At 39.1% G+C, this 16078-nt stretch overlaps 1 protein-coding gene across 1 annotated transcript in view; it reads right to left on the reverse strand.

Annotated features, from left to right (window-relative positions):
* Positions 1-1827: 1827 nt before the first annotated feature.
* LOC118982304 (uncharacterized) overlaps positions 1828-16078 on the reverse strand; it is a 43956-nt gene continuing 29705 nt past the window's right edge. The window contains 1 exon segment of the mRNA XM_037039345.1: positions 1828-2105. Coding sequence (XP_036895240.1) covers positions 1828-2105 — 278 coding nt within the window.

Below are 16078 nucleotides of genomic sequence, written 5' to 3' on the forward strand. Positions count from 1 at the left end.
ATGCCTTTCTACCCCTCTGAAAGGACTCCACAGATTTTCTGGGTTGGTTTCACTTTATGCTAGAGGGTGGGTGTACATCTCAGACTCTCTCCGCCTAAATACTTGCTACCAGTTCTACCCTAACATCCCAGCTTGTCTCAGTTCACCAGGTAAGGAATCTCCTCCAAGAGTTCTGGAACAAAGTGATGCTCAGTCCTCCAGCACTCTGGGATTCTCAGCCTACCTGCTGCTGCATCTTTCCTTCCCACCCAAAGTTTTTAGCCCCAGAGGGGCCCCAAACAGTAGCATCTGAATTCTCTGGCCCTTTCTCCCTTTCTCAACCTTCCTACCCCAACCTCAGGACAGGCTTTTCCCAAACCCCTGCCCTATTCCTACCCTGCATCTCCCTCTCTAGGTTTCAGTTAAAACCCCACAATCTAGCCCTTTAGGGTCGACCAATTGGTATTTCAAAGGCCATCTTTGAGATTTCTGATAAAAAGAGAGAAAAAAAGCTTTGTCTTTTAAGAGTCTAGCTCTTGCAGTTGAAAGCTAGAAATTTTCATGTAAATTTTCATGTAAATTGTAAACCCTCTAAATTAATAAAATCATAGTGTGGCTGTGACTACTTTATTTTAGGCAGATCCTACCCTCACCCTGAAAACAACAAGCACTTCAGCCTCACTGTGTGGAGAGCTGTAGGCGGGCATGTTTGGTTGGGAATGGAAAATAGAGACATTGGAAAACAAATGAAAAATATTTTTCTGATATCTCCTTTGGCTTATAACATTCTGCCTTTTATCATGCTTGTATGTCTTCTTGTTTTCACATATATCTTCCACTTCTCTACTGTCACTCGGGTAGTTAACTTGGGGTAAGGGTGGGCCCAGAGCCCTGTTTATCTCTAATCTTCAGCTGCTGATGTCATATCATCCACATGTCTTGGCCTTTGAGAGTATTTGTTGCATTGTACTAAGTTAATCCTCAACATTTTATTTGGACTTATTTATATAACATACCTATTTGTTTATTATTGAAATAATTCTCCTTTGCCTGTTTCTTATTTTTAAGGGGCTATTTAAATTCTAAATAGAAAATCAAATTCTCTCAGGAATTTACTTCTGATTTCCTGAAGCTTACACTCCCTTTATTTATAGTAGAGATACCTAAGCCACCACCTGGATACTGATTTTCTCTCTCTCTCTCTCTTTTTTTAATAAGGACACTGACCCTCATTAGCTTTGCTTAATTAAAAGTACCCAAATATGACTCCCACAGATATTAGCTACCTCCTCGCGTTCGCGCTCTCCCCTTGCTCTCTCCTCACTCTCGTCTACATATGCACTGGGATGGGCATGTGCAGAGCTGCAGGAGGGTCTTGGACAGGCTGGGTTTGGGGAACGCATCTAGGCGGTTAGGGAGAGGAGGCAGGCTAGCTGACTTGCTTCTTTTCTGTCTCAGGTGTCCCAGCTTCGAGTGGAGCCCACAAGAACCCTGAGTCAGGTCCCTAAAAGCTGCAGGATGAGAGAAATACTGGCAGCGTTTTTTTGTTTTTTTGTTTTTTGAGTTGCACTCTAAAAGCACACACTTATATTGTTCAAACTAATACAAAGCCTGTGGATACCAAAGGAAATACTGACCTATGTATAGTGTTAATATAGACAGGTATACCTCCCTGTCTATAGTATTAGTTGTCATTTCCTAGATCAAGATTTGCACTTTTATTTCTTTTTATTTGCATAGTTATTTCAACTGTCAAAATATGAAGCCTGCACGTATCAGTCAGTCTTAGTTCCAGCTGATTTGAGCAGAAAGGGAATTTATTAGAAGGATAATGGTTCACAAAGAGAATCACCAGAAGTTGGGAGGATCTGGATCAGGCTCTGTGTCCTTGAGGACCTTGGTGCCATAGGAGGAAGGTGAGGTGCTGCTCATAGGTTGCCTAAGTGGACCCTGCTGGCCCAGAGCTCTGCACGCTGCTGGTACTGCTGTCTCCTGGGAACCGGATCTCACTGTCACAGCTGCCACTGCTGAAGCAGACTTCCCCTCTCGGCGATGATCCTTGCTGCTGAACGTTGCTAGCAGGAGCAGGTGCGTCTGGTTTGGTCCGACGCTGGCCAGTGCCCTACCTGCAAGGTTGTCTTGGGAATGTGAGAACTTACAGTCTTAGCCTGGACAGTGGGAGACAGTTCTGCCTCTCCACTGGACTCCCAGCTTGGGCACTTTCTCAGGCAAAGGAAGACTGGAAGGGGGTTCAGGTGAGAATGGCAGCCAAATGAAGAGATGTGGACTTGATACAATTAGAAAGAAGGTGGTGGTGGGCGGGGGTGAGAGCTGTTGGTGTCAAATAGGCTCCTGCTTACCCAGAGGAAGACACGCACTCTTTTGTTCCTACAATAGCCCATCAAAAATATCGTGAAGAATAAATAACTTGGTAAAGTTTAGACTCAGTCTCACTAAATCCTAATGTTTTTATTTCTTCATCATTTTCCTCTGGTGCTCCAGAAAGCAAACTGGGGTTGAAAGCATCTACTCTTCTCTTGACATTATCTCCTCCAACCCTTTGGCTTTATATGTTGTCTCAGTGTCTCGCTTTCTTATCAAACAGGGATAATATATGAAACCCAAATTGTTGAAGGGAGAAAGAAAACTACATAGCCTTCTGACTCCCTGTGTGTTAGGCATCTACAGAAGGAAATCATTTAGGTGAGAATATGAATAAATATAAATATGACAGGCTTTTTCTAATTAGAAGAGAATAATTTTCTATCCTCACTTAAAACATAGACAAGAAACAATAATAAATAGATAGTAAGGGAGAAAAGCTAAGACAATAAGAGGCTTAATCTAGGAGGTCCAGTAATCTAACAAATAGGAATTTCATAAAAACAAAATGCTGAAGAGGACATTTTTAAAGTAATAATAAAAAATTTTATTGGATATGGATCTCTAGAATAAGAGTCCATCACATAGAAAGCACAATGAATAAAAAAAATGTAAATTCACATTGAGGACATTTTTGTGAACTTTCAGAATAATAGGGATAAAGCTATAACTCTAAAAAGCTTCTATAAAGAAAAAAAAACACACATATAAAGGATTATGAATCAGGGTGGTATCAGCTCTTGCAACAACACTGCAATCAGGAATAAAATCTTCAAAATTCTGGGAGAAAAGTATTCCCTCCATATTTACAGATTCATATCTGTGCCCCACCCCCAAACTCTGACACTTCTTGACCCAGTTAAATTATTTAAATGTGAGGAGAGGATAGTTGTTTCAGACCTATGAATCCATACAAAAAAATTAACTACCGTGCAATGTTTCCCCCACCAATTTCTGAAGGGCTTGATCCACTAAGTGAAGAGTAGACAGAATTTTATGAAATGTGATCCAGGAGAGAAGCAGGGGTAATTTCCAGGGCTCTAGCAGAGCGTCCAGCCTGGAGAACAGACGGACTGGACTGAAACAGGAAGATGGAGAGCTCCGGGAAGGTGGTTCCTGGTTCCTCTGCCAGGTTTGACCATTGAGAAAATTGCATTGACGGAGTTGTTGGAGGGTGTATGAAATGTAGCCTAGTTTAAAATAAAGGCAAGCACAGGAGGAGGAGGAGGAAGAAGGAAGAGGATGAGAAGGGGGTAGAGGGGGAGGAAGGAGAGGAAGCACTTAATTCCAGGGGAAAACAGCACAAAAGAAGAAATATAATCATAGTACATTATAGTACATCATAGTACATCATAGTACATAGTACATAGTCGTGGCTCAGCAGTGAATGATATTTATATACTTAGATTTTACAAAACTATAATAATGAAAATCTTAAGTAGGGATTTAACTAAAAACTGTAGTATAACTGTTAGGCATATGAAGTAGCAAATGGGCATTATGAAAGAGCTAGAAACCCCACCTACCTTAGTAGGACGTCAATAAGTATATATAATATTATGAATTAAGAGATAGTTATATACATTATTACTTACAAACAAGGAGGTAAATGATAGAAAAAAACTGGTAGAAGTGAAAGCGATTGCCTGGGAGAGGAATTAGAAGATTAATTCAGTGCAAGGTATTTTTTGTTTAGGTCTGTTGGACTTCTTAAACTGCGTACGTGCCTGAGGTAGAGAATGATTGCTCTAGATAATTGTTGAGCATACAATAGATGAAAACTTGTGAGATGTGGTTGCTCTGAGGAAGTTAAAAATGACCAAGAAACACTTTTGACTCTGAGTGAACTTCCAAAGGAAGTAAACAAATTTAAAAACAGTGGATCTATCATCAGAACCTGTATTATCATCTTTATTTATATATGAAATCTATGACTGAATGACCTTAGATATGAGCTGCCCAATAAAGTAGTCACTAGCCCATACGAACATGTAAACTTAAATTGATTAGAATTAAATAGAATTGAAAATTCAGTCTATATTGACTGCATCGCACGAACTCACTGTAGCTAGTGACGACCATATTGCACAAGGCAGACAGAACATTGTCATAGAAAGTGACTCGCATATTGGACAGCGCTGCCTCAGACCATTTGTGTTTTTCTATGGATCCCGAATCCTGTGGGGGCAAGGCTCTGGCTATCTATTTGTTTTCCTATTTGCTTGGGAACCCAAGGGTACAGCTGCAGAGCAGTGATGCTACGTTTACGAGATCAGTATGCCGAGTTCCCACATCAGTACACTGGACCTAGGAGACTGAAAATTGCTCTCCGGCTCTTCTGCTTGAATAACTAGGCTCTTTCTTCTAATTATAAAACTGTCAGTGAGCCGGGCCAGAACCATCTAAAGAAAAGAAAGTGCTTTTAGTATGAGCTTGTCTTTCTTGTGTCGGGGAAGGTTGGAGGCATGCATAGAGTGAGGTGAACAGTGGGGAGATTAAAAAGGCAACCCTCTTGATTACTGTGTTCCGAAAGACTGGTCCTCTTCTTTCTGTGTCAGAACCTCCCAGTGTGTGTAAGTGGCAGTGCTAGTGCAGGTGTAGATGGTGTTTGTGCATTTGTGTGTGTGTATGTATCTGTGTTTTGGGGGATGTTTAAAAAACTCATTACTAAGTCACATTGTGAACCTAATGAATTGGAATCTCTGATGGTCAGGATCAGAAATCTGTATTTTTAAACAAATTCCCCAGGCAAATCTTTACATGTTAAAGTTTGAGGTCCTTTGTATAGTTAAGGATCTATGCAAGGTTCTTATTGAGAAGAAACTGAAAATTGTCATCAGACTCAATTGAATTGTGCTTCTACACAGAGATTTATGTTAAGTAAAATATATCTTTGCTTTTTCTAATGTCTTATACTTTTTCTATTAAAACTCTTTTAAAACAGCTTAGTCTGTTATTAGTCTTCTAATAATTAACTACTTGTTAAGTATCAGTGAAAACTTAACTGTAAAGTATGGCATCCAGGGAAAATAGACTTTAAGATTTTTTAATGAAGACCTACCCTTTTAGAGACTGTAAAAAGTTTTGCCTTGCTCTAGCTGGTGTGTCTCAGTGGATTGAGTGCCAATCTGAGAACTAAAGGGTCACTGGTTTGATTCCCAGTCAGGGCACATGCCTGAGTTGTGGTCCAGGACCCCATTAGGGGACACGTGAGAGGCAACCACACATTGATGATTCTCTCCCTCTCTTTCTCTCTTCCTTTCCAGCTCTCTAAAAGTAAATAAATAAAAGTAAAATGTTTTTAAAAATTTTACCTTTAGAACAAAAATTAATATAGAACTTTGGGGTAGACCATTCTTCCATTCTTCTCCCTGAACAAATAAATCATCTTGGTTGGGCAAAGCCCTACCTGTTCTTGGGGAATATTGTGGCTTATAGGTGCCTTAAGATTTATATTCTGTTGATGGGTAGGATTAAGAAGTATTTCACAATTATCTCTAAATTTACATAGGTAAAGCAATCTAGTTTCTTGCCTTTGAGATTTAAAATTATTAAAGCATATCTAGTAGACTGAAGAAAGGTTCCACTGAAGCCAGATCACAGAAGGGAGTCTAAAACCCCAGAAGGTGGAGATCCAAGATGGTGGGGCAGTGTGTGGAAGCTACAATGACCTCCCCCCAGAACCAATCTGGAATTGCAACAACATTGTAGAGAAAGCATCCTGAGTAACCAATTGAAAAATAGTTTGGAGAGAAGCCTTATAACCAAGGACAACAGAAGAAACAATTTCACCACAATAAGACTGGTAGGGAGTACAGACACATGAGAGGGTTGGCTGGGCTCCCTGGGGGGAGCAGCTGAAGATCCATAGATATAATTTAGCAGCAGGGGGTTCCCCTGAGAAGTGTGGGATCTAAACAATATTATAGATGGGCTCTTAAGCCTATATGGCATCAGAGCCAGAGAGAAACCAGGTAATATCCAGCTGTGAAAAGCAGTAGGGTTTCTGTCTGCCAGAGAGAAAAGGCTAGAGACTGAGAGAGCCTTTTAAAGGGCCAAGGCACAAAATTTCATTTGCAGTCACATACCCTGGGATACAGAAGAGGGAGGACAGAGTGAACTAGAGACACTTGAAGAGAGTCTGGAATTGGTGGCTCTGGGGAGAGAACTGAAGGATAGCCATCAGGATCCCTGTACTGAGTCATTACCCAGCAAAGAAAGAAATTATAGGTCAATATTCCTGATGAACATAGACACTAAGATCCTTGATAACATATTAGCAAACTGAATATAGCAATGCATCAAAAAGTTCACACACTTTGATCAAGTGGAATTTATTATGGGAATGCAAGATTGGTATGACATTCGCAAATTAATAAATGTGGTTCATCATATAGATTAAATAAAGGATAAAATCTACATGATCATATCATAGGTTCAGAAACATCACTTGATAAAATTCAGCACCCATTTATGATCAAAACTCTCAGCAAAGTAGTAACAGAGGGAGCATACCTAGACATAATAAAGACCATGTATGACAAGCTCACTGCCACCATCATACTCAATGGGTAAAAACTACAAGCGTTCCCCTTAATATTGGGAATGAGACAGGATGTTCACTTTCACCTCTCTTATTCAACATAGTACTGGAAGTGGTAGCCACAGCAATGAGACATGAAGAAGAAATAAAAGGTGTTTGCATTGGAAAGGAAGTAGTTAAGCTGCCTTTATTCACAGATGAAATTAATTCTGTACATAAAGCCACCCCAAAGATTCCACCAAAAAACTACTAGAACTGATAAGTGAATTCAGCAAAGGAGCAAGGTACAAAATTAATATCCAGAAATCAGTTGCATTTTTATGTGCCAAAAACAAACAGGGAAATTATGAAAACAATCCCGTTCACAATGCTTCAAAAAGAATAAAATATCTAGTAATAAGCCTAACCAAGGATGTAAAAGATCTGTACTCAGAAAATTATAAGACTCTGAAGAAAGAAATTGAAGAAGACACAAATAAGTGGAAGCACATACCATGTTCATGGATAGGAATAATTAACATCATTAAAATGTCCATACTACCCAAAGCAATCTATAGATTCAATGCAATTCCTATCAAGATCCCATCGACATATTTCACAGAACTAGAACAAATATTTCAAAAATTTATGTAAAACCATTAAAGGCCTTGCATAGCAACAACAATCCTGAGAAAGAACAAAGTTGGAGGAATCACATTACCTAATATCAAACTGAACTATAAGGCCATAGAAATCAAAACTCATGGTACTGGCATAAAAACAGACACACAGATCAATGGAAGATAGTAGAGGGCCCAGAAAGAAACCCATACCGTTCTAGTCAATTAATACTCGACAAAGGAAATACACACATGCAATGGGCTAAAGATAGTTTATTCAATAAATGACATTGGGAAAATTGGACAGATTCATGCAGAAAAATTAAACTAGATTACCTCCTTACACTATAAACAAGAATAAATTCAAAATGAATCAGAGACTTATATGTTGTACCAGAAACCGTAAAAATCCTAGAAGAAAACATAGTCAGCAAAGTCTCAGACATTGCTTGTAGAAATTTTTTATTGGATACATTTCCCCAGGCAAGGGAAATAGAAGAAAAAGTAAACAAATGGGACTACATTAAACTAAATTTTTTTTTTCACAGCAAAGGAAATCAACAACAAAATAAAAAGACAGCCCACGTAATGGAAGAACATATTTTCTGATACATTTGATAAAGGGTTAGTATCCAAAATTTACAAAGTACTTATAAAACTCAACACCAACACCAAAAAGAACTCAATTAAAAAGTGGACAAAGACATGAATAGACATGTGTCAATGTCACTGAGCATCAGAGAAATGCAAATTAAGACCACAATGTGATTATCACCTCACACCTGTCAGAATGGCTATCATCAATAAAGTACAAACAACAAGTGCTGGTGAGGATGTGGAGAACCCTTTGCACTGTTCGTGGGAATGCAGACTGGTGTAGTCACGGTAGAAAGCAATATGAAGATACCTCAAAAAATTAAAATTGGGTCTGCCTTGTGACCCAGTGAGCCAACTTCTGGGACTATATCTGAAGGAGCCCAAAACACTAATTTGAAAGAATATAAGCACCCCTATGTTCATAACAGTGTTATTTATAATCACCAGGATATGGAAGCAGCCCAAGTGTCCATTAATAGATTAGTGGATAAAGCAACTATGGCATATTTACACAGTGGAATTCTATTCAGCGTAAAAAAGAAGAAAATTTTACCCTTTGCACTTGTGTGGATGGACCTGGAGAACATTATGCTAAGTGAGATAAGCCAGTCAGACAAATACCATATGATTTCACTCACATGTGGAATCTAATGAACAAACTGAACTAACAAGGAAACGGGGACAGACTCATTGATAGGGAACAGGATGATAGCTAGTGGGAGAGAGGAATTTAAGGGGTGGAGGGATTGAGCAAAAAGGAAAAAGGACACAGGGACATGGACAACAGCCTGGTGGTTACTTGGGGAGGGCCATATAAAGAGACTAACAGATAATATAAAAAAATACAACAAAGATTTTTAAAAATTAAAAAAGAAAGAAAGATGTAGAGAGGACTGTTTAATCCAGGAAACATATTTGACCCAATCATCATTGTCAATCAGACAGACACGCCTTTGTGGAAATGGATTTTAGTTAAGGACTATAATACTAGAAGTTATGATGCTAGGGTCTAGGCAGTTTCGATCTGGGTATAACAAGAATCGGTGTAACATGAAAAGAAACATTTTCTTTCAGTTTTCACGAAGAATGGTAAATCCGCAGCCAGCTATGGGCCTTGAAAGTCATAAATAGGATTGGTATGGAGTTAGCTGTGGGTGGTCTATTCAGGCCCTGTCTGTGGTTGGAGGGGGGGAGCAGTGGGGAGCCAGTTCTGGAGTTGTGGTCTCCTGACAGGTGGTAACAAGAGTTCTGAAGCAATGCATTCCAGGGCAGAATAAGGAAAGCTGGAGTCCTTAGATACACAATGAGCACATATTAAGTGCTCAATTAATATTTGCTGAATCCATAAAAGTATACTGATATAACAATGGATGATGTTATAACAGGTAAAAATGAGAAATATGGACATATGACATTTAGTTGAACTAAATAAAGCTCTTAAAACTTTCACGTGGGTTCTGCAGAATTTTTTAATATCAGTCTTTTTAAAAAGAAGTTGTTGTATGGAAGAGACTGATCCTCAGAGTGAGTTGGCAAAGAGAAATGATTGTGTATAGGTCACAAAGTAATAAAAGGGACAGGAAGAGGAATCCTGTAAAGCAGGGCCTGGGTTGGCCAAGTGTTTGCAACTTTAGGCAGGTCGGTTGGCCTCTGTTGCAACCTCTCAGTTCTGTTTTAGAGTAAAAGCAGCCATGGATGATGCATAAATGAATAAACACAGCTGTGTTTCAACAAATATTTCTATTTCTCACATTTAAAAATGTAAAAAAAAATTCATAGTTTATAGGCAGCAGAAAACAGGTGGCAGTGTTCACCAACCTGTGCTCTCAGCTAGCAAAGACCCAGAGACTGTTTTCTGGCAGTACAGAACTCATCACTGGGCTCCACGGTTTGCTTAATCCCTTCTTGCAGGGGCTATCAAGTAATGCAGGACAGGAATGCAAATTCCTCTTTAGGCTATTAGGTGGGGAATGCTAGGGCTAAGTAGGGAAATCATGATAATACATTTTTGATGAGAAAAAGCAGAAGAAAGGGTGCAGGGGCTTCGATGTTCCAGCTGCTAAAGCATACAGCATTTGGCAGTCTCATTTTTGGAAGGCACTGGTGGTTCTAAGAAAAAGATAGGGTGAATGGTCCTCTTATGTTTACTAAAGGGTCAGTATTTGAGCTGAGCCACATAAAAAACAAGAGGAGAAAATGAATCCTCTGGTTGAGTCTAGGTGTTCATTTCTTTAAGAAATTTTTCTCGTGATGATTTGTCAATTTATGTAGAAATCACTATGCTTGTCTGTAACTACTCATTGAAAATGAAGTACACAAGGAAGAGAGCTGAGAGACAGGAATTGGCGTCCTGGCTCCAGCAGTTAGCTGGGTGCCTTTGGCAAGTAATTTAACGTAAGTCTTCGGTTTCCCCTTTAGGATTAGGGGTTTGACTATGTAATCTGTGAAGGGACTTCCTGACCCAAAATGCTAAGTACAAGAGTATTTAAAATGTTCAGTCTAAGGTACAAACAAAATAGTATGCTCCCTTTTGTTTAAGAATGTTTTTAGGGTATGAACATATTAAAAATGGGAAGATAAACAGCTAAAAAAGAAGGCAAGCTGGCAAGAAACAGAGTGGAGGTAAAGGGGGGAAAACTGGACTTCTTTTATTAAACTTTAGTTTGTAGAATTGGATTTGGAACCATGTAAATATTTCACATAATTATAAAAGAAAATATTAGGAAAGCATTCTCAAAAATTGAAATCAAAAGAACCTGTTTTTGGAGTTTTTGGCATAATGGACAGAAACTAATTCAAGTAATGATAAAACTCAGTAATTTCATTATATACCATAGAAGACTATATTCAAAGGACAAAAAGAACTTAAAATGAAAAAAAAACTTTTCAATAATTATATTGTTGCTGGTGACTTTGTATTTTTATTCTGGGTCTGATGTGCCTACATTGTATAGATAGTATAGTGTTATTGAGAAATGAGATTTTTGGTGCAGGAGAAAGAAATATATTTATCAGACTAGTGAGATTAAATACAAACATATGGATCAGACTTGAAGTGGAATGACCAGTACCTAATCATAATATAGCTTTACTTTAAAAATATATGTTTTCTTCATTTCTGTTTACTAAAAAGTCTGAACACAACTACCTGCTCAGTATCACACTAGACACCTGCATCAAAGCAAACCCTGCCATTCCAGTAGAGGGAGGCTTTGGTGTTTAGGTTTATTGAGTCTCCTGGTTCCCTTGTGTGTGGGTGGGATCTCAGAGTAGCCAAGAGTCTGGCTGAAGAGTCATCCAAGAGAACTCCCATATCAAGGTGAATTGAATGAATAATGGTGTGAAGTGACCCTTGAACAAGGGACTAGTGGAAAACATGGCCAGACATGAGAAATGACATGCTAATGAGGGCCAAGGTAAGGCTGACTCTGTGGGGCAAAATTCATGGATGCTAGGGCTGGGGCCTTTGGCTTAGCTCAGAGTGAAGAAAAAAACAGAATGCGAAAGAAAGTAAAACCAGACCAGCTTCACCACAGCAGCCTCTGCAACCAATTCATACTTGAAATACATGGGCAGGGGGCCAGGTGTTCCTTTACAACTGAGGCCACAGGGTTATCTGAGGCATCCTCCGTTGTCCCCAGACCCAGATGTCATTTTGTAATGGAGGAGGAAAGAGCTCTGAAAGACTCTTCACTTTCCTGAGTTATATGTCAAGTATAAATTCCTTATGGACACATTTTAAGTTATTAGAGATTATTGGGTGGCACCAAGCAATTTGTTCCTTCCCAGCAACTCAATAGATGGCCTTCATGAGCAAGGCCAGATCAGCTATAGAGAAAATAATAGGGGTGTGTGTGTGTGTGTGTGTACACATAAATCTGAATTGTAAATTTTTCATCTTACTGAATACTTTGTATCAGCTGTAATTGAAAAATAAAAAATGATTTAATATAAAAATAAAAAAAGAAATGATAGAAGAGTTAAACGAGGTGGATGGAGCTAAAACTTAACTGTATTTCCTTACACCAGTAGCAAATACCTGGAAAGTATCAGAAATATCAAGTATTCAGGAATATATCAACTAAAAGACATGTGAGATCTCTAGGGGAAACTATAAAATGACATGTACAGTGAACACTATACATAGGACACTAAATGAAGGTCCGGGTAGCAGATAAATTGCTCATGGGTAAGAAGATTCAGTATTGTATAGATCAATTCTCCCATTGATCTATAGTTTCAATGCAATTTTTTTGTTATTTTTTAAAAATTATTTTATTGTTCAATTACAGTTGTCTCCACTTACTCCCCCATCACTTCCCCCCCACCCCAGCCAAACCCACCTTCCTCCCCCGCTTTCATCCCCTTCCTGGTTTTGTCCATGTGTCCTTTATAGTAGTTCCTGAAAACCCTTTCCCTCAACTCAGTTCTAATCAAAATCTTAAGTTCCTTCCATGGAGCATGGTAAGCTGATTTTCTTACACATTTTCAGGAAAATTCACCAATGTTTTCGGTGATTTGGGTGAAGTATAGTTGCCTTAGTAAAAACTTTTCTCTCCCTCTTTGCTTGTTTTGATGTACATGTTGTTCATGTCTGTTCATCTCACATCTAGATTGAGCATGTGGTTAGATCACAGACTAAGGCTCTGCAGCTCTTATGTTTGCACAAAGGGTCCTTTAATTTTGTTCAGTTTTTTCTTCCATAAGTTACCAACCCAAGGACAAGGCCAATTAATTTAGAATGTGGGCAGTTGAATTGCTCCTTCTATGTTTCTGGAAATCCTCTTGGTCTGTATGTGGCATCACCGGTCTCAGCATCCCAGCCGTTTGTGTAGGGGCCGTTGCTTCTGTGAGGTGGATACAACAATCTATCAATCAAATTGTATTGATGCAGTTTTGATGCCGTTGTTTTGCTTTCTTCACACTGTATGTGCACACGTGGACAGGGATTGTGGTCAGGGATATTCAGAGGCATGTGACTCTCAGATATGTTTTTTTCCTCCACCTTGGGCCGGAGTGGTGGCTGCAGAGAATGGCCCAAACCACAATGACAACCATTCCGCCATCTGGAGATAGGAGTCAAGTTCAGTGGGCTTGGGACCTGGGAGTAGAGGCCTCTGGGTCAGAGATCAGGTGAGGCTTCCACTGTTCATACAAATTTCCAACTTTATATTTGGGAGATTATTTTCAGCAATCTACTCCCACCAGTAATGTATTTAGACTAGCAGTTTTCCCCACATTCTAGGTAATACTGACACCGAGCATACAATTGAAAAAAAAACTTTTTCTAGTTAGATAAGCAAAAACATTTATGTTTTGTTCTCATATCCAAGAACAAAATAATCAGAAACTGATTATTAATGAGGTTCAACCTATTTTCCCATAATTATTCATTATGTGTTTTCTCATTTCAAATACTACTTGTTCATGTTCGCACCATTCATTTTTAAGTTAGTCTCTTTTTTTAATCTTTTGAATTTTTATTTATTTTTAGAGAGAAGGAAAGGAAGGGAGAAAGAGAGGGAGAGAAACATTAAAGAGAGAGAGGAACATTGATTGGTTGCCTCACTTATGTGCCACGACCCCAACCTGGGACTGACCCTGCAATCCAGGCACACGCTCTGACCAGGAATTGGACCTGTGACCTTTTGCTTTGCGGGACGACACCCAACTAACTAAGCCACGTTGGCCAGGGCTTAAATTAGTCTCTTGAAGAAGAATTTCAACCCATTTCATGTTAAAATGTATGTTAACACTGAAATTTTATTTTTCATTCAAAGTTTAATTAATTTGTGAGTAATGCGGTGAAGATGATCACACTTGGGGGATTCTTGCCTTAATGAATAAATGGCCTTGTGAAAAAATTATGTTGGGTTGTTGAACAGATGATACCACATATAGTACAATAGGATTTCCAGAAAACATAGAAGGAGGAGTACAACTGCCCACATTCTAAACTAATTTGCATTGTCCTTGGGTTGGTAGTTTATGGAGAACAAAACTGAACAGAATGAAAGGATCCTTTGTCCAAATGGGAGGGTTTCAGAGCCTTAGTGTATTATCTAGCCAGAGGCTCAACTCAGTTGTGAGATGGAGAGACACGATCAACATGTGCATTGTAACATGTGAAGAGGAAAGAAAAAGAAAAAGAAAAAAGTTTTGTTCACTAAGGCAAGAATACTTCACCAGTGGTTGCAGAAAGGTTTATGTTTCCCTGTTTATGAAAAGAGAAATCTCTGTGAGGTTATTGTGCAGGAAGGAAGGACTTTAGAATTTATTTGTACAGAACTTTCCATTTGACACAGGTGGCCTTGGAGGATTTGCCTGGGAAAACCACAAAGGCCCAGGGTGCACTAATTTAGTGGTTGGCTGTGAAGCAGTGTGAGGCCCTGAGTGTGCACTTCAGGGGAGCATAGGAGAACTCAATGGAGGAGATGGACCACCAAAGGTGAGGGAGGGAAGACTGTCTCTGGGCAAAGAAGTGGTAACAGATGCTTTGAGAAGCAAAGGAGAAAGAGCTGGTGGTTAGCTTCACTTTCTCTGATTAATACGGTCTTCAACCCTTCTGCTGCTCTGATTGGCTGTGAGGCCCCCAGTTCGGTTTCCACACTGGTGGGATGAGGTGTTGGCTCTCAGACAGCATTAGCTCTCAGAGGACAAGTGTGGGAGCCTCTTTTCCCAGACATAGTTAGTAGTATATGTGGTCAAAATTCACTAATTGGGTTAAAATTTTTACTTCTAGGTGAGACTCTGTCCTGCTGCTAAGTTAGGTTCAATAAACAGGAAATCCTATTGTTTGTAAACATCCCTTTGAACAGAAGTTACAGCTCGTGAGTGTAGGTTTCTTGGTATTGATATATTGGAACTTAAGCTTTAATAGAAAAGGTAGCATTTTAGTAGCAGTGATATTTTGAAGTCAGAACTAAGAGTTCTGGGTCCCCAAACCCTTGTGTGGACAGTGTGACTAGCAGCATTTGTTCTTGCTGGGGACTTAGGATGCATACAAAGACCTGTTCCATTTCTTCCAATCCAGCGTCATGGCCCTTTGCTTAAATATTGAATTTGGTCTCAGCAAGATTTGTCTTTTCCTGTTAATTCCACCAAACAGGCTTTACACGGAGAGGTTTTATATTGGGAAACTTACATAATATGATGTCATTATCCCCCTCATCACTGGTCCTAGGAGGGATGGCACTCTGGGTGAAGGTTACAGCCGGTCACTCCAGCATGCTGGGCATTATTTGAGCAGAAAGGGCTGAAGTGTAACAGGGCATTGAAGCGTGCATGGAAAAAGTTCTTGAAAACTGAAAAATCGTACCACTGTATCTTTTGTTGGTTTGAAATTCTTGGCATGTTAATTAGTCTATAAAAAGGGCCTTGGTAATGTCAGAAGGCAAGTTTTAAAAGCCTCAGGCTTTTAAACTTGAAGTAGAACTGTGAAGGATGGACCTCACATAGAATGTTCATAATGTGGCACAAAAATGACAAAAGTTGATTAATTACTTATATTAAAACCAATTTGCAGTGATAGTATTAATATTCTGAAGCAATTATTTCCTTTCATTTGCTCCTTGTGGTTAGGAACCTATCTTCTTTTTTTTTGTTCATTTCTTAAAGGTACCATCTTTCATTTTTCCCCTGTTTTTGGTAACTTGTTTCTTCCAAGGACTATAAATAGCTGAGTTTACTAATCAAGGTTCTCTTCTCAATAGAGATCCAGAGAAAATTCCGTGGCAGAAATGAATATTCTTGGATTTTAAATCTAAAATTACTAAAAAATTAAAGATAGCAAGTTCCTTTCTTGGGCAGGGTGTTTGCCACAATTCCATTAAGCAGATCATATTAAGGACGTCACTTCGTTACTTCGTATGAGTCCCTGTTCCCACCCTCCAAGTTTTAATCAACGAATTCAACTTAAAGAGACTTCTTGAAGTTATATTATTTACTAAGTGTTCTATTTCCAAAAAAAATATCCTCC

The sequence above is a fragment of the Sturnira hondurensis genome, unplaced genomic scaffold, assembly GCF_014824575.4.
Source record: "Sturnira hondurensis isolate 20B ecotype Veracruz unplaced genomic scaffold, ASM1482457v3 Scaffold0025370, whole genome shotgun sequence".
NCBI classification, from domain to species: Eukaryota; Metazoa; Chordata; class Mammalia; order Chiroptera; family Phyllostomidae; genus Sturnira; species Sturnira hondurensis.